Source organism: Anabrus simplex, chromosome 14 (genome assembly GCF_040414725.1).
Source record: "Anabrus simplex isolate iqAnaSimp1 chromosome 14, ASM4041472v1, whole genome shotgun sequence".
Taxonomy (NCBI): domain Eukaryota; kingdom Metazoa; phylum Arthropoda; class Insecta; order Orthoptera; family Tettigoniidae; genus Anabrus; species Anabrus simplex.
Genome location: NC_090278.1, coordinates 38,617,388 through 38,643,602, shown reverse-complemented (window position 1 = coordinate 38,643,602; position 26,215 = coordinate 38,617,388). Strand labels below are relative to the sequence as shown.

The 26,215-nt window shown below is 40.9% G+C and overlaps 2 protein-coding genes across 2 annotated transcripts in view; one reads left to right on the top strand and one right to left on the bottom strand.

The window, feature by feature from the left end:
* Window positions 1-26,215, bottom strand: part of LOC136885238 (adenylyl cyclase 78C) — a 1,041,122-nt gene that overhangs the window by 264,891 nt on the left and 750,016 nt on the right. The window lies entirely within an intron of this gene.
* On the top strand, window positions 1,831-25,615 carry LOC136885783 (uncharacterized). The gene is made up of 3 exons (XM_067158519.2): window positions 1,831-1,972; window positions 23,716-23,915; window positions 25,231-25,615. The coding sequence occupies exons 1-3, from the start codon at window positions 1,924-1,926 to the stop codon at window positions 25,501-25,503; spliced, it is 522 nt and encodes a 173-aa protein (XP_067014620.2). The 5' UTR covers window positions 1,831-1,923; the 3' UTR covers window positions 25,504-25,615.

Genomic DNA, 26,215 nt, shown 5'->3' with positions numbered 1-26,215 from the left:
TCAAAACATATGCGCAATTTTTAAAATGTATGGGCTAAAATTGAATAACTTACAGTATATTTTGAAATTATAATATTACAAGTATTGAATGTTCAATTCAAAAAAATGAGATTTAAAATTAAATTTACACTCAAAAATATATACCAGCTGGCCTGTCAGCGCCGTACATTGTACTTATAAGTAACCACATGCACGGGTAATAAATGGGATGCCTAATAAGTGATTTTCACAGGGGTAATACTGCCTACCGGTTAGTTACGTCAGAATATAAGATATAGCAACCGGACGGCCACTCGCTGTATGTTCCTCAGCATTACCCAAAAAATACGCCCCCCCCCCCTTGCGTTAGTAAGCGTCATTTTCGAACGCTCAGTAGTACACTAGTATTTGGTACAGTAGCACTACAGTTGCTGTCTACATATCGACAATGGCTGGCGTGTTCAGCAATGTGGAATATACAAACAGACACAATTTTAATCTGGTCGGAATGCAGCCGAAGTTCTCAGACGGTATGCGCAAAAGTCTCCAAATAGCGGCCTGCCTTTTATTCACGTATTTCACCGAGAAGAGTTGCAATTAAGCACATATAAACAGCTGTTTGGTAGAGTGGAATGTCTGTACGTGTGTAAATTAATGAGTTATTAAACGTCCGACTCGTTGGCTGAATGGTCAGCATACTCGCCTTCTTTTCAGAGGATCCCGGGTTCGATTCCCGGCCGGGTCGGGAATTTTAACCTTCACTGGTTAATTCCACTGGCCCGGGGGCTGGGCGTTTGTGCTGACCCCAACATCCCTGCAACTCACACACCACACATAACACTATCCTCCACCACAATAACACGCAGTTACCTACATATGGCAGATGCCGCCCACCCTCATCGGAGGGTCTGCCTTACAAGGGCTGCACTCGGCTAGAAATAGCCACACGAAATTATTATTAGTTATTAAACTTTATTTTCCTGCATCTTTGGCGTGTTTACAAATGCACCCTGTTACAGAACAATTGTAGTAAGATGACTGCTATTTGTTTCACATCAGAAGTACAGCACCTAGTAGCGCTCGTTTATAAACCAGAGATTAGGCATCCCGTTCAACATTAGTGCATGAGGGGCACTTATAAGTAGAAGGTACGGCGCTGGAAGATCACCTGGTATAAAACACTTCCAAGTTGAAGCTAAAAACGTTTTAATTTACTTGTAGAAGGGAAGGGGATGTGACAAACATTTAAGGGAATCGCAGAAGCTTTTGCACCTCCTGCAAGGTTCCGCGTGATGAACTTTTTTTTTTTTTTTTTGCTAGGGGTTTTACGTCGCACCGACACAGATAGGTCTTATGGCGACGATGGGATAGGAAAGGCCTAGGAGTTGGAAGGAAGCGGCCGTGGCCTTAATTAAGGTTCAGCCCCAGCATTTGCCTGGTGTGAAAATGGGAAACCACGGAAAACCATTTTCAGGGCTGCCGATAGTGGGATTCGAACCTACTATCTCCCGGATGCAAGCTCACAGCCGTGATGAACTAGCTTAAGAATAACTTATTTAAATAAAACAAAGTAAATCCATCACTGCATGGAAAAAAAGTGTTTCAAGTATTTATTTAGAAATTCTGGCCGAGCCATAATCTCAGTTCATATCTAAAACCACACTTTTGGCCATTCAGACGCAAATATCTATAATAAACTTGAAGATAATAGAAAAATAGGCCCTTCAAAAGCATTTCCTGTAGAATACACAATGACGGTGAGAACCCTCATTGAACAGTGATAATTTGTTTTGATAATCATTGTTATCGAATCAATCACGTCGCAGAGGAGTGTCGGATGTTTAGTACTTGACCTTAAACACATGAGATACGCCAAGTGCAGTTATTCTATAAAGAGAGTTTTGGGAGTGAAGTCTACCACAGTTTCTCAAGTCAAGGAACAACATGCACGGTCAGCTTGTAGTGATAGCTTCGCTCGTGGCCTGCTGCCTCGGTAAGTTGAATCGTCAACCTTGTACTTTTCATTAGTCATGATTAACGCTTCCAAGTCCTAGGTGGCGTAGTTTGAGCGCCTTATAAAGGAAACAAAAGACATTGAGACAAATCGCATGGAACCGTGAGAATACAGTATGTCTCTAACAGTTATTGCGTAACAAGTGTTCGAAATGCATTCCTAAAACAGAGGACTTTTAACCGGAGTGTTAAATTAACAACAATTGAGGAGTGAAAGGGAAAATCCTTTCCTGCGGTTATTCCAGTGATCATTGTCTCAGGGGTAAATAGCCAATGGACTGTGAGCGATTGTTACTTTCGACTCACTGACTGCTGATGCAACACCTTAGCTGCGCGCTGAACAGGTTGGGGCTTCCCCGCAGTGTGAGGAGATTTTTCGTATTACATCACGTCTTGTGCCTTCATATCACGTTATTTAATCACTATTTTACAAACAAATGCAAATATATGTAGCCGGCGCCAAGTTGCAGGGGTAGCTTGTCTGCCTTTTCACGGACGCCCCGGGTTCGATTCCCGACCAAGCCAGGGATTTTTATCTGGAACTGGAGAGCTGGTTCGAGGTCCACTCAGCTTACGTGATTACAATTGAGGAGCCATCTGATGGTAAGATAGCGGCCCCGGTCTGAGAACGAAGAATGAAGGCCGAAAGGATTCGTTGTGCTGACCGCACGACACCTCGTAATGTGCAGGCCTTCAGGATGAGCAGCGGTGGCTTGGTAGGCCATGGTCGTTAAGGGCTGTGCTAGCCGTTTCATTCTTACGTACAGTAACTGCTGCATCCCACGTCTGCTCTATTCTGCCTGTCATATTCATTCCTTGGTCTACTCCTACCGTTCTTCCCTCAAAAACGGGTAAGAAGTCTTGGGTGTCTTAAGATGTGTCCTATCATTCTACCTGTTCTTCTCGTCAAATTTAGCCAAATCGATCTGCTCTCACCAATTCGATTCAGTACTTCTTCATTCGTGATCCGATGTATCCACCTTACTTTCAGCATTCTTCTATAACACCACATTTCAAACGCTTCTATTCTCTTTATTTTTGAGTGTAATACACGTTCTAAGCACGGACTTGAACTGCGAAGTGCGGTTATTATCATTGCTGTCGCTGCTCTGTATAACGGGAAGTGATGAGTCAACGGGTGGGCGCGCCTGCCGGCCAGCCGATGAGAGAAACACACTGAAGTCCGGATACTTTTGAACCGATACTGTACTTAGATAAATTGACAGCATATTGATATTTTTTCGCAATAATCAATGCAGAAACAAGTGGACTTACAAATTTCACGTGTATAAATGAAATGTTTGATATGTTATTAAGGGGCCACGTACACGAAATCGTTCAAAACTACGATTTTTTTGCTGAAATTGCTAGCTTATCATGGAGGGAATCTAGCTCAAAAGGATTTAGTTGAATTCAGTATCTGAGTGCATTAAATTCCAAACACATGCGCATCAGGAGCCATGCTCCCATTTTCATTCATTGCTACTTTTTCATCTTCGCTCAAATTTTTACTTCTGCTTTTATATTACAAGTTGCTTTACATCGCACCGACACAGATATTGCTTATGGCGACGATGGGGCAGGAAAAGGGCTAGGATGGGAAGTAAGCAGCCGTGGTCTTAATTAAGGTATAGACCCAGCATTTGCTTGGTGTGAAAGTGGGAAACCACGGAAAACCATCTTTAGGACTGCCGACAGTGGATTTCGAACCCACTATCTCCCGAATACTGGACACTGGCCGCACTTAAGCGACTGCAGATATGGAGCTCGATTTTACGTCTGTTTAGTCAGGCAGTTGACGGTATCACACTTAGGAGTATTGAAGAAGGCTGTGAACGTCATTTCCGGTTGGTGAAGTATGACGATCATCGCGGAAAGTTTGTTTTGATTTGAGTGCGAGGTTTCGTGTTGTGAAATTCAATCGTCATTTCCTGGACTTCCTTTTAATATCGAAAACATTTCTCAGACAAAGTAGGGATTCCCATACTATGAAAAAATTAAAATTAAGCAATTTCCTCAATTGTGCCAAAAATTGAAGGGTTAAAGGCCCAGAAAGGTTTCAAATTGTGAACTCTATTAAACTAAAAAATACATTTCGAAAATCACTTCTGGCCTAACTGCATTTCCAGAAAAGCACCCTAAAATAGCTTGTTTCTTTGATCGTTTTCTTTTTTGATTCAAATCCTGGCCGAATTAACTTATGTACATAATTCTTTCTGTAATGTGTTCCTTGGTTCATTACCCTCAGGCGTTTTTATTTTTGAAAAGGGTCCACACCGAATCTAGTTAAAAGGGCTTAAGTGAAACTCTGCGTTGACTCACATAAGCGCTCGTAGTGATAGAAAAAGGCAAACTGCTAAACTAATCGACCGAATAATGATGACTAAGAAACTATTAATTGTAATTGTTAGGAATTCTTCTTCTTCTTCTTCTTCTTCTTCTTCTTCTTCTTGTGCGTTTCACCCACTTTGGGAGTACGATTTTACGTCTGTTTTTCATCCTTTCAGATCTTGCCTTCCTCTATTCTTCAGAAATTCTGTATAGTAATTTGGGCTTCACCCCTTCCTGAAACCTATTCATTTTATCTTTCGTTATTTTCTTCGCGGATCCATCTACAAGCATCCCTTCTGTAATTAGGAATTCTCGTACGTCTTTCTCAGTTTCCTTAAACCAGTTCGGCTTGGTTTTCTTATTGCGGAAATAGTCCAAAATCCTTTTAGTTATCCTTTTCGGCTCCATTCTTAGGATGTGGCCATAGAAGGAAAATCCTTTTTGTTTTCCTGTACAGGGTTTCATTGCTGATGTGTGAAAGTTCGTTATTATGGAATCTGGGGCCTAGAATTATTCGTAGTATTTTCCTTTCCTTTATCTCCAACTTTTCCATTGGGCCATATATACTTATAGACAAGGTTTCTGGAGCATAAAGGGCTAAAGTCTTGGCTACTGTATTACGTATAATGTCTGATGTTGGAATTCCAGGAGAGGTTTTTTTGGTTGTAAGGACTCTTTCGTAATTTGGAAGGCAGTTTCTATTTTGGTTCGTCGAGATACAATTGCTTTCTTCTCAAGTTAGGAAAACTTCATTATATTTTATTTATCCAGTTCATAGCTCATATCCCTAGGATGTTTTCAAGAATTAGTTCCTTGCGTGAAGGGATAGAACTGTGGTTTATTTTCATCGGTTTGGTCAGGCAGTTGACGGTATCACACTTAGGAGCATTGAAGAAGGCTGTGAAGCCTCATTTCCGGTTGGTCAAGCATGACGATCACCGCGGAAAATTAAATTTGATTTGAGTGCGAGGTTTCGCGTTGAAAATTTCAATCATCATTTCCTAAAAAATCTTTTTTCCACTACAAAGGTACATTTTTCTCTGGAACTACTGTAGGTATCAATCTGAAACTTGATAGAGAGTCGGGATAAACACTGCCACACATTCTCCTGCAAGGTAATTACAAAATATGTCATTTTATGGACTTTGGAGTTTTATATATACGCATTTTTGAGAAGTTTTCAAATTTTATAATTTAGGAATAGATATAGGCATGATATTAAAAACACGTGCTGGCGTTAAATCATCAAGATCTTAGTAATAATAATTTCGTGTGGCTATTTCTAGCCGAGCGTAGCCCTTGTAAGGCAGACCCTCCGATGAGGGTGGGCGGCATCTGCCATGTGTAGGTAACTGCGTGTTATTGTGGTGGAGGATAGTGTTATGTGTGGTGTGTGAGTTGCAGGGATGTTGGGGACAGCACAAACACCCAGCCCCCGGGCCACTGGAATTAACCAATGAAGGTTAAAATCCCCGACCCGGCCGGGAATCGAACCCGGGACCCTCTGAACCGAAGGCCAGTACGCTGACCATTCAGCCAACGACTCGGACAAGATCTTAGTAATCATTAAAATAAATTGCATGGTTCAGGACCTCGGCATTGTTGAGGAAAAAATAAAAATGAAAAAATGTTCAAATTTAATTTTTTCAGGAATATTTGCTCTAAATTAACTTATTACTGTTTATAGTTAAAAACAATGTACAGCCTAAATCGGTTAGAACGACCCCGTAGGAACCGCCTATAAACGTAGTTGTGGCCGATAGTCGCACTAAATGTTTTATTCTTTCTTTTCTAGAAATGACATATCTACAAGGTTTAGGCTTCAAACTTACATGGTTAATTAAAATAATTACGGAAAAATCTTCAAAAACGTAATTAAATTAAGTACTGTATTTACAGTACAGCATTTGCGGAGTAGAATTGTGAGGAATTTCATTGGCTTCCACGTGAAGAATAGATCCATTGATCGGCAGAATATTTGATCTCTGCTGCTTGAGCCATCTAAGTAAAGATTTATCAATATCTTCGTGCTCAGATGATCTGTCTCGCTTGAATTTTGAAGATTTTCCTTCGAAAAGAGACTTATTTTCTCTCTGTCCTTACACGTTGTAGAAATCATTCACTGAGATAAACAAAATCATTCGCGATACTGACATTTGTATCCCCATTTTCTAACCGCCATATTAAAGGCAACTTTTCTTCTTCTTCCTCTTCTTCTTCTTCTTCTTCTTCTTCTTCTTCTTTCGTATAGGCCAGCTAAGGACCACGACATTCAACTATTGCATTTTGGAATGGGCTTTGATGTTTGCCCAGTAGCTGCGCATCCTCAGGCTGTGTTGCTCCTTCCTCTCCTTTGTCCAAAGGACGCCAGTCTTCTTTGTTGGTAGTCTGTCCTGGAACTTCTCATGTTTAAGCATCTTCCTGAGTGCTGTCCGATCCTTTAACATTCCTTCTGTTATTCCCAGTTCCTGTAGATCTTTATCCACTTCGATCAACCATGGTGACTTGGTCTTCCTATTTTGGCAGTAGCTGAGAATCCGGTTGGTCAACCTGGTAGGATGCATCCTGTAGACGTGTCCATAGAATGCTAGGCGTCTCTTCCTTGCTACATTCGTTATTCTTTCACAGTACTTGTAGAGCTCTTGGTTTGGCCGTCTTTTATAACTGTCCCCTTCCTTGACTGGCCCCAGTATCTTCCTCATTATCTTTCTTTCCTGGATTTCAAGTTTTTCCATGAGTCCCTTCCTGTTGAATGTTAAACAGTCTGAAGCATATAAGGCTTCAGGGCGGATGACTGTCTGGTAGTGCTTCATCTTAGTATTACGAGAGAGACACTTTTTATTATAGGTATTCTTGGTCAGTTGGTAGGCCATTTCAAGCCTGTTAACTCGAGTTGACAAAGCTGTTCCTTCAGAGAGATTGGATTCCAACCATTCTCCCAATTACTTAAACCTGTTGGTTTTCCTGATCTCTCCCTGTTCCAGATGCAACGTACAACGAGATGTTCGTGATGAATTATGTTTTTGCAACTTTTCTTCAATATTAAACACTTTCGTTTTCTTTGCGGCATCTTCACGGCAACGCTTGCCTTGACTATTTAATAGACTAATTTGAAATCCACAATAGTAGTATAATTGGACAGTTCGGCCGCCTCCTCCTCCTCCCGCCGCCTCCTCCGCCTCCTCCTCCTCCGCCGCCGCCGCCGCCCGCGGGAAATTTGAATTTTTGCGGGAAATTTGAATTTTGGCGGGAGATTTGAATTTGTAAACAAAGCCACGTGCTTTTTGACAGCTGTCATCGCCAACAACGCAACGCTAACCTCACTGCTGCCATCTTGACGGGCCTAAACCTCACTAGTGCCAACTTAACCTCACTAGCGCGAGGTAAACAAAGCCACGTGTTTTTTGACAGCCACGTGCTTTTTGACAGACAACAACGCATCGCTAACCTCAGTACTGCCATCTTGACGGGCCTAAACCTCAGTAGTGCCAACTTAACCTAACTAGTGCGAGATAAACAAATCCACGTGCTTTTTGACAGCCACGTGCTTTTTGACAGATTTGTAAACAAAGCCACGTGCTTTTTGACAGCTGTCATCGCCAACAACGCAACGCTAACCTCACTGCTGCCATCTTGACGGGCCTAAACCTCACTAGTGCCAACTTAACCTCACTAGCGCGAGGTAAACAAAGCCACGTGTTTTTTGACAGCCACGTGCTTTTTGACAGACAACAACGCATCGCTAACCTCAGTACTGCCATCTTGACGGGCCTAAACCTCAGTAGTACCAACTTAACCTAACTAGCGTGTGGTAAACAAAGCCACGTGCTTTTTGACAGCCACGTGCTTTTTTGACAGCTGTCATCCGCCATCTTTAAACTACAGAGCACCGTGCTGCCCTCTTTCATCACCTATCATCGGCAGTGCTGCCATCTTGACAGACCTAAACCTTAGTGCTACCAACTTAACCTCACTAGCTCGAGATAAACAAATCCACGTGCTTTTTGACAGCCACGTGCTTTTTTGATAGCTGTCATCCGCCATCTTTGAGCACAGTGCTGCCCTCTTTAGCTACTTACCTTTGAAATGTGGTGGCGGATAATTTGAAAAATGCTTTTCGACAAGCAGCCATCTTTAATCCAGAGAGAACAGTGCTACCCTCTATGTGGTGGCGGCAAATTGAAAAATTCCACGTGCTCTTGTTTGGAAACAAACTCACGTGCTTTTTCGACAGCTACCATCTGCCATCTTTAATCTATAGAGCACAGTGCTGCCCTCTTTAGCTACTTACCTTTGAAATGTGGTGGCGACAAATTCCACTTGCTCTTGTTTAGTAAACAAACTCACGTGCTTTTTTGTCAGCTGTCATCCGCCATCTTTAATCTATTGAGCACAGTGCTGCCCTCTTTATCGTAGTAGATGTAAATTCGTCACAGCTGTCATCCGCAGTGCTGCCATCTTAACGGGCTTAAACCTTAGTGCTACCAACTTAACCTTACTAGCGCGAGATAAACAAATCCACGTGCTTTTTGACAGCTGTCATCCACCATCTTTAATCTATAGAGCACAGTGGTGCCCTCTTTAGCTACTTACCTTTGAAATGTGGTGGCGGATAATTTGAAAAATGCTTTTTGATAGCAGCCATCTTTGAGCACCGTGCTACCCTCTTTTGTGGTGGCAGGCAATTCCACGTGACAGCAGCCATCTTTAATCATGAGAGCACCGTGCTGCTCTCTATGTGGTGGCGGCAAATTCTACATGCTCTTGTTTGGAAACAAACTCACGTGCTTTTTTCTGACAGCTGTCATCCGCCATCTTGCATCACAAACCTCAGTGCTGCGCTCTTTAGCTAGATACCTTTGAAATGTGGTGGCGGCAATTTGAAAAAAATCTATGTGCTCTTGTTTAGTAAACAAAGCCACGTGCTTTTTATGACAGCTATCATCCACCATCTTTAATCAATAGAGCACGGTGCTGCTATCATGCAGGCAATTTCATCACCTGTCATCCGCCATCTTTTAATGAACAGAGCACCGTGCTGCTCTCTGTAGTAGCGGGCAATTTGAAAAGTTCTGTTAGCTGTCATCCGCCATCTTTAATCAAGAGAGCACCGTGCTGCCATCTATGTGGTGGCGGCAAATTCTACGTGCTACGCGCAGCTGTCATCCACCATCTTACATCGCAAACCTCAGTGCTACACTCTATGTGGTGGCGGATAATTTAAAAAGAAAAATTCTACATCAGTCCTCTCTCGACGCTAATTGCACAAGATGGTGACTATACATGACTCCTTAAAGGTGCTTATGCAAGATGATCGCTATACATAGACGCCCTTGGGATGCTTGCGCAAGATGGCGGTTATACAAGGCTCCTTATGAGGGATGCTTGCGCGAGATGGTGGTTGCTCTTATGAGGCGGCTTAAGGATCCATGACTAGAGACGCCCTAAGGATGCTTGCGCAAGATGGCGGATGCAAGATGGCGGCTATACATAGCTCCTTATGAGACAGCCAGTACTCGATACAACATGTGATCAGAACATTGATTGATGTGTTCAGAACACTGTACTCGATACAACATGTGATTAAAACATTGTGTGGTGTGTTCAGAACACTACATAAGTAGAATCGAACGCTGTATTAGGGGATACCTTTGTTTAGATTGAAACATAACAAGACTAGAATTGAACACTGCACATTGATTGATTGATGTGTTCAGAACACAAATAAGTAGAATCGAACACTGTACTCGATGTCGTTAACTTCAACATGCGATTAAAACATTGTCTGGTGTGTTCAGAACACTACATAAGTAGAATCGAACGCTGTACAACATGTTAGGGGATACTTTTGTTTAGATTGAAACATAACAAGACTAGAATTGAACACTGCACATTGATTGATTGATGTGTTCAGAACACAAAATAAGTAGAATCGAACACTGTACTCGATGTCGTTAACTTCAACATGTGATTAAAACATTGTCTGGTGTGTTCAGAACACTACATAAGTAGAATCGAACGCTGTACAACATGTTAGGGGATACTTTTGTTTAGATTGAAACATAACAAGACTAGAATTGAACACTGCACATTGATTGATTGATGTGTTCAGAACACAAATAAGTAGAATCGAACACTGTACTCGATGTCGTTAACTTCAACATGCGATTAAAACATTGTCTGGTGTGTTCAGAACACTACATAAGTAGAATCGAACGCTGTACAACATGTTAGGGGATACTTTTGTTTAGATTGAAACATAACAAGACTAGAATTGAACACTGCACATTGATTGATTGATGTGTTCAGAACACAAAATAAGTAGAATCGAACACTGTACTCGATGTCGTTAACTTCAACATGTGATTAAAACATTGTCTGGTGTGTTCAGAACACTACATAAGTAGAATCGAACGCTGTACAACATGTTAGGGGATACCTTTGTTTAGATTGAAACATAACAAGACTAGAATTGAACACTGCACTCGATGTCGTTACATGCGATCAGAACAATGATTGATGTGTTCAGATCACGAAACAAGTAGAACCGAACACTGTACAGCATGTTAGGGGATACCTTTGTTCTAAGAAGATCAGCTTGAAACATAACAAGACTAGAATTGAACACTGCACTCGATACAACATGTAATCAGAACATTGATTGATGCGTTCAGATCACGAAACAAGTAGAACCGAACACTGTACAACATGTTAAGGGATACCTTTGTTTAGATTGAAACTAACAAGACTAACACTTCAAATGATTTGCTTAGTACGAAAATAAAAAAATATATACCGCGTAGCTAACTCGTTCATCACACTGCTAAGACGCTTAGTAATTGTGAATACACTCATACGAAAATCAAGAAAGCACACTGCGTAGCCAACTCGCTCGGCTCACTCGCTTAGTATTTGCAACACACACGGATAAGAATGTTCCGAGATACTTACATGTTTTTTAAGGGAGGGTGAAAGATCATAAATTATATGTACACATGTTGTCTCCTCCAAGTTGTAAGATGAAATAGACGCAGTACTGCGAGTTTCCGCTCTAGCTGGCGAACGGAAGTAGCATGATATCTCAGCAAAAAATAATACGTGTGAGCTTGCAAGTCAGACACAATGATGGATACCGCGATTCAAATCCTGGTAACTTATGCCGTCGGGAAGGGTATCCGGCGAGCATCTAGCTGTAAATCCTCGATTCTCGACAGATTCTTAATCCCAGTTCTTTGACGTCAGGAAGGGCAACCGGTTGAAAACAATTATCGAACACGCATCGCGAAGGCAAGAGTGTGCAGCGATATGCTTGTTTAGACTTGCAGATTACGAAAGAAACATAACAAGACTTGAGTCTTAAAACAAATTCTTGCGATTTAAAAGCTTAGTCAGGAAGGGCATCCAGCAGTAAAACAATAGTTCGTGATACTGCGATTTAAAATCTAGCTGTATATCCCCCGATTCTCGACAGATTCTTAATCCGAGTTCTTTGACGTCAGGAAGGGCAACCGGTTGAAAACAATTATCGAACACGCATCGTGAAGGCAAGAGTGTGCAGCGATATGCTTGTTTAGACTTGCAGATTACGAAAAGAAACATAACAAGACTTGAGTCTTAAAACAAATTCTTGCGATTTAAAATCTTAGTCAGGAAGGGCATCCAGCAGTAAAACAATAGTTCGTGATACTGCGATTTAAAATCTAGCAGTAAAACCCCCGATTCTCGACAGATTCTTAATCCGAGTTCTTTGACGTCAGGAAGGGCAACCGGTTGAAAACAATTATCGAACACGCATCGTGAAGGCAAGAGTGTGCAGCGATATGCTTGTTTAGACTTGCAGATTACGAAAAGAAACATAACAAGACTTGAGTCTTAAAACAAATTCTTGCGATTTAAAATCTTAGTCAGGAAGGGAATCCAGCAGTAAAACAATAGTTCGTGATACTACGATTTAAAATCTAGCTGTATATCCCCCGATTCTCGACAGATTCTTAATCCCAGTTCTTTGACGTCAGGAAGGGCAACCGGTTGAAAACAATTATCGAACACGCATCGCGAAGGCAAGAGTGTGCAGCGATATGCTTGTTTAGACTTGCAGATTACGAAAAGAAACATAACAAGACTTGAGTCTTAAAACAAATTCTTGCGATTTAAAATCTTAGTCAGGAAGGGCATCCGGTAGTAAAACAATAGTTCGTGATACTGCGATTTAAAATCTAGCAGTAAAACCCCCGATTCTCGACAGATTCTTAATCCGAGTTCTTTGACGTCAGGAAGGGCAACTAGTTGAAAACAATTATCGAACACGCATCGTGAAGGCAAGAGTGTGCAGCGATATGCTTGTTTAGACTTGCAGATTACGAAAAGAAACATAACAAGACTTGAGTCTTAAAACAAATTCTTGCGATTTAAAATCTTAGTCAGGAAGGGCATCCGGTACAAGACTTGAGTCTTAAAACAAATTCTTGCGATTTAAAATCTTAGTCAGGAAGGGCATCCAGCAGTAAAACAATAGTTCGTGATACTGCGATTTAAAATCTAGCAGTAAAACCCCCGATTCTCGACAGATTCTTAATCCGAGTTCTTTGACGTCAGGAAGGGCAACCGGTTGAAAACAATTATCGAACACGCATCGTGAAGGCAAGAGTGTGCAGCGATATGCTTGTTTAGACTTGCAGATTACGAAAAGAAACATAACAAGACTTGAGTCTTAAAACAAATTCTTGCGATTTAAAATCTTAGTCAGGAAGGGAATCCAGCAGTAAAACAATAGTTCGTGATACTACGATTTAAAATCTAGCTGTATATCCCCCGATTCTCGACAGATTCTTAATCCCAGTTCTTTGACGTCAGGAAGGGCAACCGGTTGAAAACAATTATCGAACACGCATCGCGAAGGCAAGAGTGTGCAGCGATATGCTTGTTTAGACTTGCAGATTACGAAAAGAAACATAACAAGACTTGAGTCTTAAAACAAATTCTTGCGATTTAAAATCTTAGTCAGGAAGGGCATCCGGTAGTAAAACAATAGTTCGTGATACTGCGATTTAAAATCTAGCAGTAAAACCCCCGATTCTCGACAGATTCTTAATCCGAGTTCTTTGACGTCAGGAAGGGCAACTAGTTGAAAACAATTATCGAACACGCATCGTGAAGGCAAGAGTGTGCAGCGATATGCTTGTTTAGACTTGCAGATTACGAAAAGAAACATAACAAGACTTGAGTCTTAAAACAAATTCTTGCGATTTAAAATCTTAGTCAGGAAGGGCATCCGGTACAAGACTTGAGTCTTAAAACAAATTCTTGCGATTTAAAATCTTAGTCAGGAAGGGCATCCAGCAGTAAAACAATAGTTCGTGATACTGCGATTTAAAATCTAGCTGTATATCCCCCGATTCTCGACAGATTCTTAATCCGAGTTCTTTGACGTCAGGAAGGGCAACTAGTTGAAAACAATTATCGAACACGCATCGTGAAGGCAAGAGTGTGCAGCGATATGCTTGTTTAGACTTGCAGATTACGAAAAGAAACATAACAAGACTTGAGTCTTAAAACAAATTCTTGCGATTTAAAATCTTAGTCAGGAAGGGCATCCAGCAGTAAAACAATAGTTCGTGATACTGCGATTTAAAATCTAGCAGTAAAACCCCCGATTCTCGACAGATTCTTAATCCGAGTTCTTTGACGTCAGGAAGGGCAACCGGTTGAAAACAATTATCGAACACGCATCGAGAAGGCAAGAGTGTGCAGCGATATGCTTGTTTAGACTTGCAGATTACGAAAAGAAACATAACAAGACTTGAGTCTTAATACAAATTCTTGCGATTTAAAATCTTAGTCAGGAAGGGCATCCAGCAGTAAAACAATAGTTCGTGATACTGCGATTTAAAATCTAGCAGTAAAACCCCCGATTCTCGACAGATTCTTAATCCGAGTTCTTTGACGTCAGGAAGGGCAACCGGTTGAAAACAATTATCGAACACGCATCGCGAAGGCAAGAGTGTGCAAAGGACAACTCAACAAATTCATGCGATTTAAACACATTTTTATTTCCAAGAGAATCGAACCCGAGACTACCGGGTGAGAGGCATGCATACTGTAGGCTATAGATTTGTTCTACAGTCCTCGAAGTATCGGCACAGTCATTCTGAGCGAGTTGTGTGGAATGCGTGTGTTAGCTGAAATTGTACACGTATCTTCCGGCTCGACCTTGAACGAGGACACTACATGCTGATAAGCGGCTTGTAACTCGCGAAGGTCTTCTTAGCTGAGTACCATTCAAGCTCTTAAAACACAGTACCAATTAAGGTTGTAAAATATTCTGAAATAGTCCTCCTCTGTGGTGTAGTAGTTAGCTGCTACCCTCGGAGGTCCGAGTTCGATTCCTGGCTCTGCTACGGAATGTGTAGCATTTAGCCTATGTAAGTTCCTAACGTAAAATATCATGATTGTACGGAGAGGTTAAAACACACACAGTGCCTACTCCTATCGAAAGAGCCTGCACGGTACCGGCATGTAGGCTTCTCCTGGTGAAGGAGCTTGCACATGGTTTAACGCCTCCTATCAACAGCCCTTACTTAATGCTGGCTTTCTTGCACACCCCGCCTCACACCATAGTTTTACGACCGGCTGCCCTTCCTGACTAGGATTTTAAATCGCAGGAATTTGTTGAGTTGCCCTTCCTGACGCAAAACTGGCAGTATCTAACCTCTTACACGGAATGTGTAGCATTTAGCCTATGTAAGTTCCTAACGTAAAATATCATGATTGTACGGAGAGGTTAAAACACACACAGTGCCTACTCCTATCGAAAGAACCTGCACGGTACCGGCATGTAGGCTTCTCCTGGTGAAGGAGCATGCACATGGTTTAACGCCTCCTATCAACAGCCCTTACTTAATGCTGGCTTTTTTGCACACCCCGCCTCACACCATAGTTTTACGACCGGCTGCCCTTCCTGACTAGGATTTTAAATCGCAAGAATTTGTTGAGTTGCCCTTCCTGACGCAAAACTGGCAGTATCTAACCTCTTACATCATACACTATAGTTTTCGACCGGTTGCCCTTCCTGACGTCAAAGAACTCGGATTAAGAATCTGTTTTGTTTTAAGACTAGTTGCCCTTCCTGACGCAAAACTGGTAGTATCTAACCTCTTACATCATACACTATTGTTTTCGACCGGTTGCCCTTCCTGACGTCAAAGAACTCGGATTAAGAATCTGTCGAGAATCGGGGGTTTTACTGCTAGATTTTAAATCGCAGTATCACGAACTATTGTTTTACTACCGGATGCCCTTCCTGACTAAGATTTTAAATCGCAAGAATTTGTTTTAAGACTCAAGTCTTGTTATGTTTCTTTTCGTAATCTGCAAGTCTAAACAAGCATATCGCTGCACACTCTTGCCTTCGCGATGCGTGTTCGATAATTGTTTTCAACCGGTTGCCCTTCCTGACGTCAAAGAACTGGGATTAAGAATCTGTCGAGAATCGGGGGATATACAGCTAGATTTTAAATCGTAGTATCACGAACTATTGTTTTACTGCTGGATTCCCTTCCTGACTAAGATTTTAAATCGCAAGAATTTGTTTTAAGACTCAAGTCTTGTTATGTTTCTTTTCGTAATCTGCAAGTCTAAACAAGCATATCGCTGCACACTCTTGCCTTCACGATGCGTGTTCGATAATTGTTTTCAACCGGTTGCCCTTCCTGACGTCAAAGAACTCGGATTAAGAATCTGTCGAGAATCGGGGGTTTTACTGCTAGATTTTAAATCGCAGTATCACGAACTATTGTTTTACTGCTGGATGCCCTTCCTGACTAAGATTTTAAATCGCAAGAATTTGTTTTAAGATTCAAGTCTTGTTATGTTTCTTTTCGTAATCTGCAAGTCTAAACAAGCATATCGCTGCACACTCTTGCCTTCACGATGCGTGTTCGATAATTGTTTTCAACCGGTTGCCCTTCCTGACGTCAAAGAACTCGGATTAAGAATCTGTCGAGAATCGGGGGTTTTACTGCTAGATTTTAAATCGCAGTATCACGAACTATTGTTTTACTGCTGGATGCCCTTCCTGACTAAGATTTTAAATCGCAAGAATTTGTTTTAAGACTCAAGTCTTGTTATGTTTCTTTTCGTAATCTGCAAGTCTAAACAAGCATATCGCTGCACACTCTTGCCTTCACGATGCGTGTTCGATAATTGTTTTCAACCGGTTGCCCTTCCTGACGTCAAAGAACTCGGATTAATAATCTGTCGAGAATCGGGGGTTTTACTGCTAGATTTTAAATCGTAGTATCACGAACTATTGTTTTACTGCTGGATGCCCTTCCTGACTAAGATTTTAAATCGCAAGAATTTGTTTTAAGACTCAAGTCTTGTTATGTTTCTTTTCGTAATCTGCAAGTCTAAACAAGCATATCGCTGCACACTCTTGCCTTCCCGATGCGTGTTCGATAATTGTTTTCAACTAGTTGCCCTTCCTGACGTCAAAGAACTCGGATTAAGAATCTGTCGAGAATCGGGGGATATACAGCTAGATTTTAAATCGCAGTATCACGAACTATTGTTTTACTGCTGGATGCCCTTCCTGACTAAGATTTTAAATCGCAAGAATTTGTTTTAAGACTCAAGTCTTGTACCGGATGCCCTTCCTGACTAAGATTTTAAATCGCAAGAATTTGTTTTAAGACTCAAGTCTTGTTATGTTTCTTTTCGTAATCTGCAAGTCTAAACAAGCATATCGCTGCACACTCTTGCCTTCACGATGCGTGTTCGATAATTGTTTTCAACCGGTTGCCCTTCCTGACGTCAAAGAACTCGGATTAAGAATCTGTCGAGAATCGGGGGATATACAGCTAGATTTTAAATCGCAGTATCACGAACTATTGTTTTACTGCTGGATGCCCTTCCTGACTAAGATTTTAAATCGCAAGAATTTGTTTTAAGACTCAAGTCTTGTTATGTTTCTTTCGTAATCTGCAAGTCTAAACAAGCATATCGCTGCACACTCTTGCCTTCGCGATGCGTGTTCGATAATTGTTTTCAACCGGTTGCCCTTCCTGACGTCAAAGAACTGGGATTAAGAATCTGTCGAGAATCGAGGATTTACAGCTAGATGCTCGCCGGATACCCTTCCCGACGGCATAAGTTACCAGGATTTGAATCGCGGTATCCATCATTGTGTCTGACTTGCAAGCTCACGCGTATTATTTTTTGCTGAGATATCATGCTACTTCCGTTCGCCAGCTAGAGCGGAAACTCGCAGTACTGCGTCTATTTCATCTTACAACTTGGAGGAGACAACATGTGTACATATAATTTATGATCTTTCACCCTCCCTTAAAAAACATGTAAGTATCTCGGAACATTCTTATCCGTGTGTGTTGCAAATACTAAGCGAGTGAGCCGAGCGAGTTGGCTACGCAGTGTGCTTTCTTGATTTTCGTATGAGTGTATTCACAATTACTAAGCGTCTTAGCAGTGTGATGAACGAGTTAGCTACGCGTTATATTTTTTTATTTTCGTACTAAGCAAATCATTTGAAGTGTTAGTCTTGTTAGTTTCAATCTAAACAAAGGTATCCCTTAACATGTTGTACAGTGTTCGGTTCTACTTGTTTCGTGATCTGAACGCATCAATCAATGTTCTGATTACATGTTGTATCGAGTGCAGTGTTCAATTCTAGTCTTGTTATGTTTCAAGCTGATCTTCTTAGAACAAAGGTATCCCCTAACATGCTGTACAGTGTTCGGTTCTACTTGTTTCGTGATCTGAACACATCAATCATTGTTCTGATCGCATGTAACGACATCGAGTGCAGTGTTCAATTCTAGTCTTGTTATGTTTCAATCTAAACAAAGATATCCCCTAACATGTTGTACAGCGTTCGATTCTACTTATGTAGTGTTCTGAACACACCAGACAATGTTTTAATCACATGTTGAAGTTAACGACATCGAGTACAGTGTTCGATTCTACTTATTTTGTGTTCTGAACACATCAATCAATCAATGTGCAGTGTTCAATTCTAGTCTTGTTATGTTTCAATCTAAACAAAAGTATCCCCTAACATGTTGTACAGCGTTCGATTCTACTTATGTAGTGTTCTGAACACACCAGACAATGTTTTAATCACATGTTGAAGTTAACGACATCGAGTACAGTGTTCGATTCTACTTATTTGTGTTCTGAACACATCAATCAATCAATGTGCAGTGTTCAATTCTAGTCTTGTTATGTTTCAATCTAAACAAAGGTATCCCCTAATACAGCGTTCGATTCTACTTATGTAGTGTTCTGAACACACCACACAATGTTTTAATCACATGTTGTATCGAGTACAGTGTTCTGAACACATCAATCAATGTTCTGATCACATGTTGTATCGAGTACTGGCTGTCTCATAAGGAGCTATGTATAGCCGCCATCTTGCATCCGCCATCTTGCGCAAGCATCCTTAGGGCGTCTCTAGTCATGGATCCTTAAGCCGCCTCATAAGAGCAACCACCATCTCGCGCAAGCATCCCTCATAAGGAGCCTTGTATAACCGCCATCTTGCGCAAGCATCCCAAGGGCGTCTATGTATAGCGATCATCTTGCATAAGCACCTTTAAGGAGTCATGTATAGTCACCATCTTGTGCAATTAGCGTCGAGAGAGGACTGATGTAGAATTTTTCTTTTTAAATTATCCGCCACCACATAGAGTGTAGCACTGAGGTTTGCGATGTAAGATGGTGGATGACAGCTGCGCGTAGCACGTAGAATTTGCCGCCACCACATAGATGGCAGCACGGTGCTCTCTTGATTAAAGATGGCGGATGACAGCTAACAGAACTTTTCAAATTGCCCGCTACTACAGAGAGCAGCACGGTGCTCTGTTCATTAAAAGATGGCGGATGACAGGTGATGAAATTGCCTGCATGATAGCAGCACCGTGCTCTATTGATTAAAGATGGTGGATGATAGCTGTCATAAAAAGCACGTGGCTTTGTTTACTAAACAAGAGCACATAGATTTTTTTCAAATTGCCGCCACCACATTTCAAAGGTATCTAGCTAAAGAGCGCAGCACTGAGGTTTGTGATGCAAGATGGCGGATGACAGCTGTCAGAAAAAAGCACGTGAGTTTGTTTCCAAACAAGAGCATGTAGAATTTGCCGCCACCACATAGAGGGCAGCACGGTGCTCTCATGATTAAAGATGGCTGCTGTCACGTGGAATTGCCTGCCACCACAAAAGAGGGTAGCACGGTGCTCAAAGATGGCTGCTATCAAAAAGCATTTTTCAAATTATCCGCCACCACATTTCAAAGGTAAGTAGCTAAAGAGGGCACCACTGTGCTCTATAGATTAAAGATGGCGGATGACAGCTGACAAAAAAGCACGTGAGTTTGTTTACTAAACAAGAGCACGTGGAATTTTTCAATTTGCCGCCACCACATAGAGGGTAGCACTGTTCTCTCTGGATTAAAGATGGCTGCTTGTCGAAAAGCATTTTTCAAATTATCCGCCACCACATTTCAAAGGTAAGTAGCTAAAGAGGGCAGCACTGTGCTCAAAGATGGCGGATGACAGCTATCAAAAAAGCACGTGGCTGTCAAAAAGCACGTGGATTTGTTTATCTCGAGCTAGTGAGGTTAAGTTGGTAGCACTAAGGTTTAGGTCTGTCAAGATGGCAGCACTGCCGATGATAGGTGATGAAAGAGGGCAGCACGGTGCTCTGTAGTTTAAAGATGGCGGATGACAGCTGTCAAAAAAGCACGTGGCTGTCAAAAAGCACGTGGCTTTGTTTACCACACGCTAGTTAGGTTAAGTTGGTACTACTGAGGTTTAGGCCCGTCAAGATTGCAGTACTGAGGTTAGCGATGCGTTGTTGTCGATGACAGCTGTCAAAAAGCACGTGGCTTTGTTTACAAATCTGTCAAAAAGCACGTGGCTGTCAAAAAGCACGTGGATTTGTTTATCTCGCACTAGTTAGGTTAAGTTGGCACTACTGAGGTTTAGGCCCGTCAAGATTGCAGTACTGAGGTTAGCGATGCGTTGTTGTCTGTCAAAAAGCACGTGGCTGTCAAAAAACACGTGGCTTTGTTTACCTCGCGCTAGTGAGGTTAAGTTGGCACTAGTGAGGTTTAGGCCCGTCAAGATGGCAGCAGTGAGGTTAGCGTTGCGTTGTTGGCGATGACAGCTGTCAAAAAGCACGTGGCTTTGTTTACAAATTCAAATCTCCCGCCAAAATTCAAATTTCCCGCGGGCGGCGGCGGCGGAGGAGGAGGCGGAGGAGGCGGCGGGAGGAGGAGGAGGCGGCCGAACTGTCCAATTATACTACTCACAATAATAAGCGTTGTCAGCAATCTCTCCAATTTTGTGACAAACAAAAATAATCATTGGACCTTATAGCCCGCACATTTCTCTAGAGCGCTTCACAGCTGCACGCCTGTGAATGCACAGTGCAAGGTGCGCGCGCGCTGAGACGTACCCTGTAATACTATTCCTCCTGGCATATAAATGGTGAAACAATGGAGGTTGTTCCTAGTTTCATTTACTTGGGCTCCAAAATAACTGCTGACGGCGTTTGCAGCCATGAAATTAAGAGAGGCTTGCTCCTTGGGAGGAAGACAATGGCCAACCTTGATAACATTTTCAAGAGTAGAGACGTAACTTTAAGAACGAAGATTCGTATAGTGAAGGCTATGGTCTTTCCAGTAGCAATGTACGGAAGCGAAACCTGGACAGTAAGAAAGGCTGAGCGCTGAAGAATAGACGCATTTGAACTATGGTGTTGGAGAAAAGTCCTTACAATTCCGTGGACTGCGAAGAGATCTAATAAGTCCATCTTACAGGAAATCAACCCAGGCTATTCACTGGGAGGTCAAAAACTCAGGCAAAAACTTCGGTCACATTATGAGAAAACATGATTCACTGGAAAAGACCTTACTGCTGGGGAAGACTGATGGTAACAGGAGAACAGGGCGACAACGGATGAGGTGGATTGATGGCATCAAGGAAGCCACGGCTCTCAATTTAGAAAGACTTCGGAAAATAGTTCATGACAGGAAGAAATGGCGCACTTTGGTCTAAGGGGTCACGGAGAGTCGAAAGCGACTAAACGACTAACAACAACAACAACAACAACAACAACAACAACAACAACAACAACAACAACAACAACAACAACAACAACAACAACAACAACAACAACAACAACAATTACTAATAAAAGGTCCTTATACAGTTGATCAACACTTGTATAGTTATACAGTGAACAAACCCTGTATAAGCGTTGTATATTTTTCTTACTAATAAACGTGGTATATGCATTGTATTACTACACAGCACGTATACACTCGTTCCAAGGCGTAAGAATCTCTTCCTGCAGTTCACTGACGTATTTCGCACGTTCACCGCCTTTATGATCGCTTCTGCTGGTTATCTACGAGCAAAACTTTCCGGAAAGTCGCGCGGTAGCACGGCATATCGAAAAGGCAGTGGCAACACAAAGTGAGACAGCTGGAAATTGGCTTATACTGATATTAACATTTCTTCAGCTTGCTTGTGTAATGAACGCCAAAAGAGAAATGGAAAAGCTTAAGAAAAGTTCATGAGCTCCTAACTGGGATAGAACGGAAAACGTAAGCAATTGTAATTGAATCGGTGAGTTGAAAAGGTACACATTCCAAAAAAAGCCTTACTTTACAGGAGAAACGAAAAACTGTTTTGTGGCTAAAAGAAAGGTTTGGACAAAAAAGTTTCTATTAGGCATTTATACATCATATATCTTCGTATAAAGTATGGAAATCATATTACATACGGTTTTCAAGTTATACCATTTTTATGTCAAGGAATATGTCCCTTTTTATAGTCAAATTTGAGAATGATCTTTGTAGAGGCAGATAATGTATAATAAACTCGCAATTTCAAAAGTCTATTAAGCAGTAACACATTATTACACAAAAATACGCCCAACCATAATTTCTTTCATAGTTATTCATTGCCATTCTGTCTCTTTAAAGTGTTTTACTTTACGAAGATGTCTAGCCTCCATAACCTCTGAATGGTGTATGTCTTCTATGTTTAAAATATCGTGAAGGTCATCAACGTTATCGTCCATTCTTTCAATGTGTGTTCAATGTTGAATGGATAAGTCGAATATTTCACCATGATTATATTACTGTAGACAATAAATACCACAAAAATAAACTGCTCACTCATTTCTTTTTCCGCTACTCGCTGCTATACAACGCTTATACAAGGGTCCTGGTCTGTATAAGCAATTCAATGAATAACTATAACAGATGTATACACAGGAGGCTTATGCGCGGTTTATTAGTAACGAATTTCACATAAACAGTGTATAAACCTTGTATAAATGTTATACACTGTTTATTAGTAAGACGGCTCGTGTGTTTCATTATCACTCCGTAATCAGACCACTTCAATGTGATCTGTTATCATTATATCATTAAAACATGACAACTGCTAAAAAGCGACGGAGCGGAAATTTGCCACAACAAGTTAAGAAATAATGGGAGTTAGAGTATTCTTTTTTTTAACTTCTGACGAAAAGAACTCAGGATGTTTAATTTGTTCTCGCATAATGACCGGTCATCGGAAGTTTACGATAGAACTCCATTATAACGCCGTCCATAAGGAAGTTTGTAATTGGTGTGTAAAATTAGTTGTACGTTTGCCATTGTAGAGCCATTAAGTAATTTGTTCTTTTGTAAAGCTATTATTGTGTGGTACTTGGCACAGCGTAAATACGTTTTATTGTTCCTTTTTGAGTAAGAAGGGAAAAATTTAAATGAATAAATATAAATGTTGTGCGTTAAACAGTTCAGAGTTAACGTGAGCATAATTTTGAAAGGAAATTTTTTGCCGTTCTCTCCTAGCCCCTCCCTTCGTATGACGATCAATTTGATAAATTGAAAATAATGTTTCGTGAGCAATACGTTCGGTGTTCTCGCAACATTTACTGCAAAATTCGTCACCTAAATTTTGACCTATAACGTTTCTTGAAAGAGGACACCCCTCCCCACCGCGAGAAATGGAGGGGAAGGAAGGCCGTGCGGTAAGGGCGGGGATGCACTGCTGCTTTTCTGAAATACCACTGTCTGCACAGTGCGGACCGACCTCGGGCACTGCTGTTTTATATGATATGTCGCAATAAGCGGCATCGTACTATGCGAGATTTAAATACAATGTTTATATCGGATTTAGACCGAACTGTCGTTATATCCAGTACGTCGTTATAAGCGATGACGCTATAAACGGTTTCGATTATTTTTTAAATCAGTGTGTTAAGTTTCATGATTCTAACTCAAATAATGTCCAAGTCACAGAGAATTTAGACATGCACTTCTCCCGTTAATAATGTACTGTATTTTCTCCTTAGCCAACTACCCGTCAGTTCTGGTGATATACCGAAACGCACAGGAATCCGACGGCCAGTATAAATGCTGTAAAGGGTCCATCACGGAGCACATCACATTCAACGGACACTACGAGTTGGATGGTCTGGTGGTGGCCAGCAGGCTCATCGGCCAGAACCCTCCTGGACCCTACAACGAAACTGTTCATCTCAATTTCGCTCAGGTAAGAAGAGTTTTTACTCTCCTCTAATTATTTAATAATGATATATAAGATCGAACACTTCCAGAAGATGTCAGTTATAAAAAAACACAATTCATTTCTCATGAACTGATAACTTGATGCCCCAAAAATGTTTAGATTATCGCGATCATCATAATTTATTATTATTGTTCTTTATTTTCATCCTCTTTGGGATACGTTGAGTCAATCATTTCTCTCCGTGTGGTTCATTTTTTTGGGCCCAGTATTTCTTCATTATTTCTGATCTTCCTTTCCTTTCGTCTTTCGAGATAAAAGGTTTTACTTTTAATGTACTATTGTTTTTGGAACCTTATAATTACGTCTTTAGTTGTTACTCTAGCTGTTTGATCGAATAGTGAATGTTCTGTAATTTTTAAATCTACTAGGTCTTTTTCAGTTTCTTTAAACCAGTTGTGCGGTTACGGAAAAAGTCAAAGGTTTGTTTGTTTAATTCATTAGAGTTCATTCTGAGAAAATTACCCTTCTTTTTAGCACAGTATCTGAGAATTTTTCAATTTTATTGTGGAGTGTTTCATTCTTGATGTACATTATCTTATTATCCTGAAATTTTGGTCCTATGATCTTTCTTAAATTTCCCTTTCTTTTAGCTCGAGTTTCTCCATCTGACCTTTGAAATTCATGTTTTCTATTTCCACTGCGTTCAGTTTAAACAATGACTGTTTGAAATATAGACGTTATAATAGAAGCGGACATGGTACGTTCATTCGTCACCAGATGGCCCCCGGACGTGGCACAGCGCGCTTCTAGTTTAATCACTGTTTCATAAAGTTTAATTTTGGATCCCTATGAAAGGGATTTCTTTCTGTACGTATCTTTTGTTAGTTGGAAGGCCAGTTCAGGTTTATTTTTCCTGGATTTCAGTGCTTTGCATTCCAGAGCATTCCAACAAATCCATTCTCCGAGATATTTGAATTCTTTTCGTATTTCAATCTTTTGTTCTTGCGCTTTGAGATATTTATGCAGGTGTTTGTTCTTTGTTATGATTTTGTTTTTTTACAAGGATTTGTGAAGACCTATTTTATCTTCTTCCAAGGATTTGTTCCCTTGCTTCCTGCACTGGTTCAGCAAACAAGGCCATATCATCTGCAGAAGCAATGAAATTGATTTTACAGTTCTTCTTTTTGCAACCCAGTACAATTGCACTCTTTATATTTGTGTTCCGTTCTCTAACTACTTTATCAAGCGAATTATTATTATTATTATTATTATTATTATTATTATTATTATTATTATTATTATTATTATTATTATTATTATTATTATTTGTTAATTACAGAATTATGGTGAAAACTACACAATCATCGGATATGGTACCTTCACCGGAATAACTCTTCCAGGAGAGGATTTGGTCGTCCCCATAACTGCCCTTTCTGGAGGGAAACTCATTGTGGATGCTGGCAAGGATTACTTCGTCGAGGTGGGATATCAGCTGCCCGGATTATACCCCTATTATACACACAAGAACGTCGAGTCTTTGGGACCGCTGGCAAATAACACTGCACAGAATGGTTTTGTCATCGGCGTTGAATACTCCAAAGCAGCATATTAGATTACCCGAGCGTTCAACCAATTAAACGAACATGTATATGATTAGTTACATCAATTCATAACTATGCATATCACACTTGAAATAAAATTTAAATAAATAAACATTAAATCTTCTTCTTCTTGTAGTGCCTTCTTCATTACTGAAGGTTGTCCTCAATCACAGAGAAGTCTGTCCTCATCAGTCTACTAGAATCTAGTCTTCCTCAGCCAAGAACATTTACTTCGGTCTCGACCCCTACGTCCATCAATTTTACCCTGTATAAACATGTCATGAAATAAGAAATAAAAAAGTTAATTTACAAGTTTGTGGCAAACCTATCCAAACATACTGTTAGTGATCAGACTGCTCGCCTGGATGGACAGCGTTTGAACCTTCGGTTTAGAGGGTCACGGGTTCGATTCCCAGCCGGATCTTATTTAATTCCTATAAATTTTGGACAGGGTGTTTGTGTTTGCCTGAACAATCTACACCACCAACCTCCATTTCTATACCAGAAGTCTACAAGTCCCAGGAATGTCCAGCACCTTCCAGATCAATGTTGGTGTCCTTCAGGGATCAGTCTTGTCCCCAATGCTGTTCTTACTCTGCATGGGCGCCATCGTAAAAGATATCCAGACTTGGCCTAACTCAATGAAATCAGGCGACACATATATGTCCTATTAGATGTAAGATTTCAGAAAACAAATTACAGAGGTCTCGTGGCACAACTATG

Coding starts and splice junctions, on each gene's coding strand:
- LOC136885783 (XM_067158519.2), top strand. CDS start 1,924: ATGCACGGTCAGCTTGTAGTGATAGCTTCGCTCGTGGCCTGCTGCCTC. Junction 1,973..23,715: donor GCTCGTGGCCTGCTGCCTCG/GTAAGTTGAATC, acceptor TTTTCTCCTTAG/CCAACTACCCGTCAGTTCTG. Junction 23,916..25,230: donor TTCATCTCAATTTCGCTCAG/GTAAGAAGAGTT, acceptor TGTTAATTACAG/AATTATGGTGAAAACTACAC.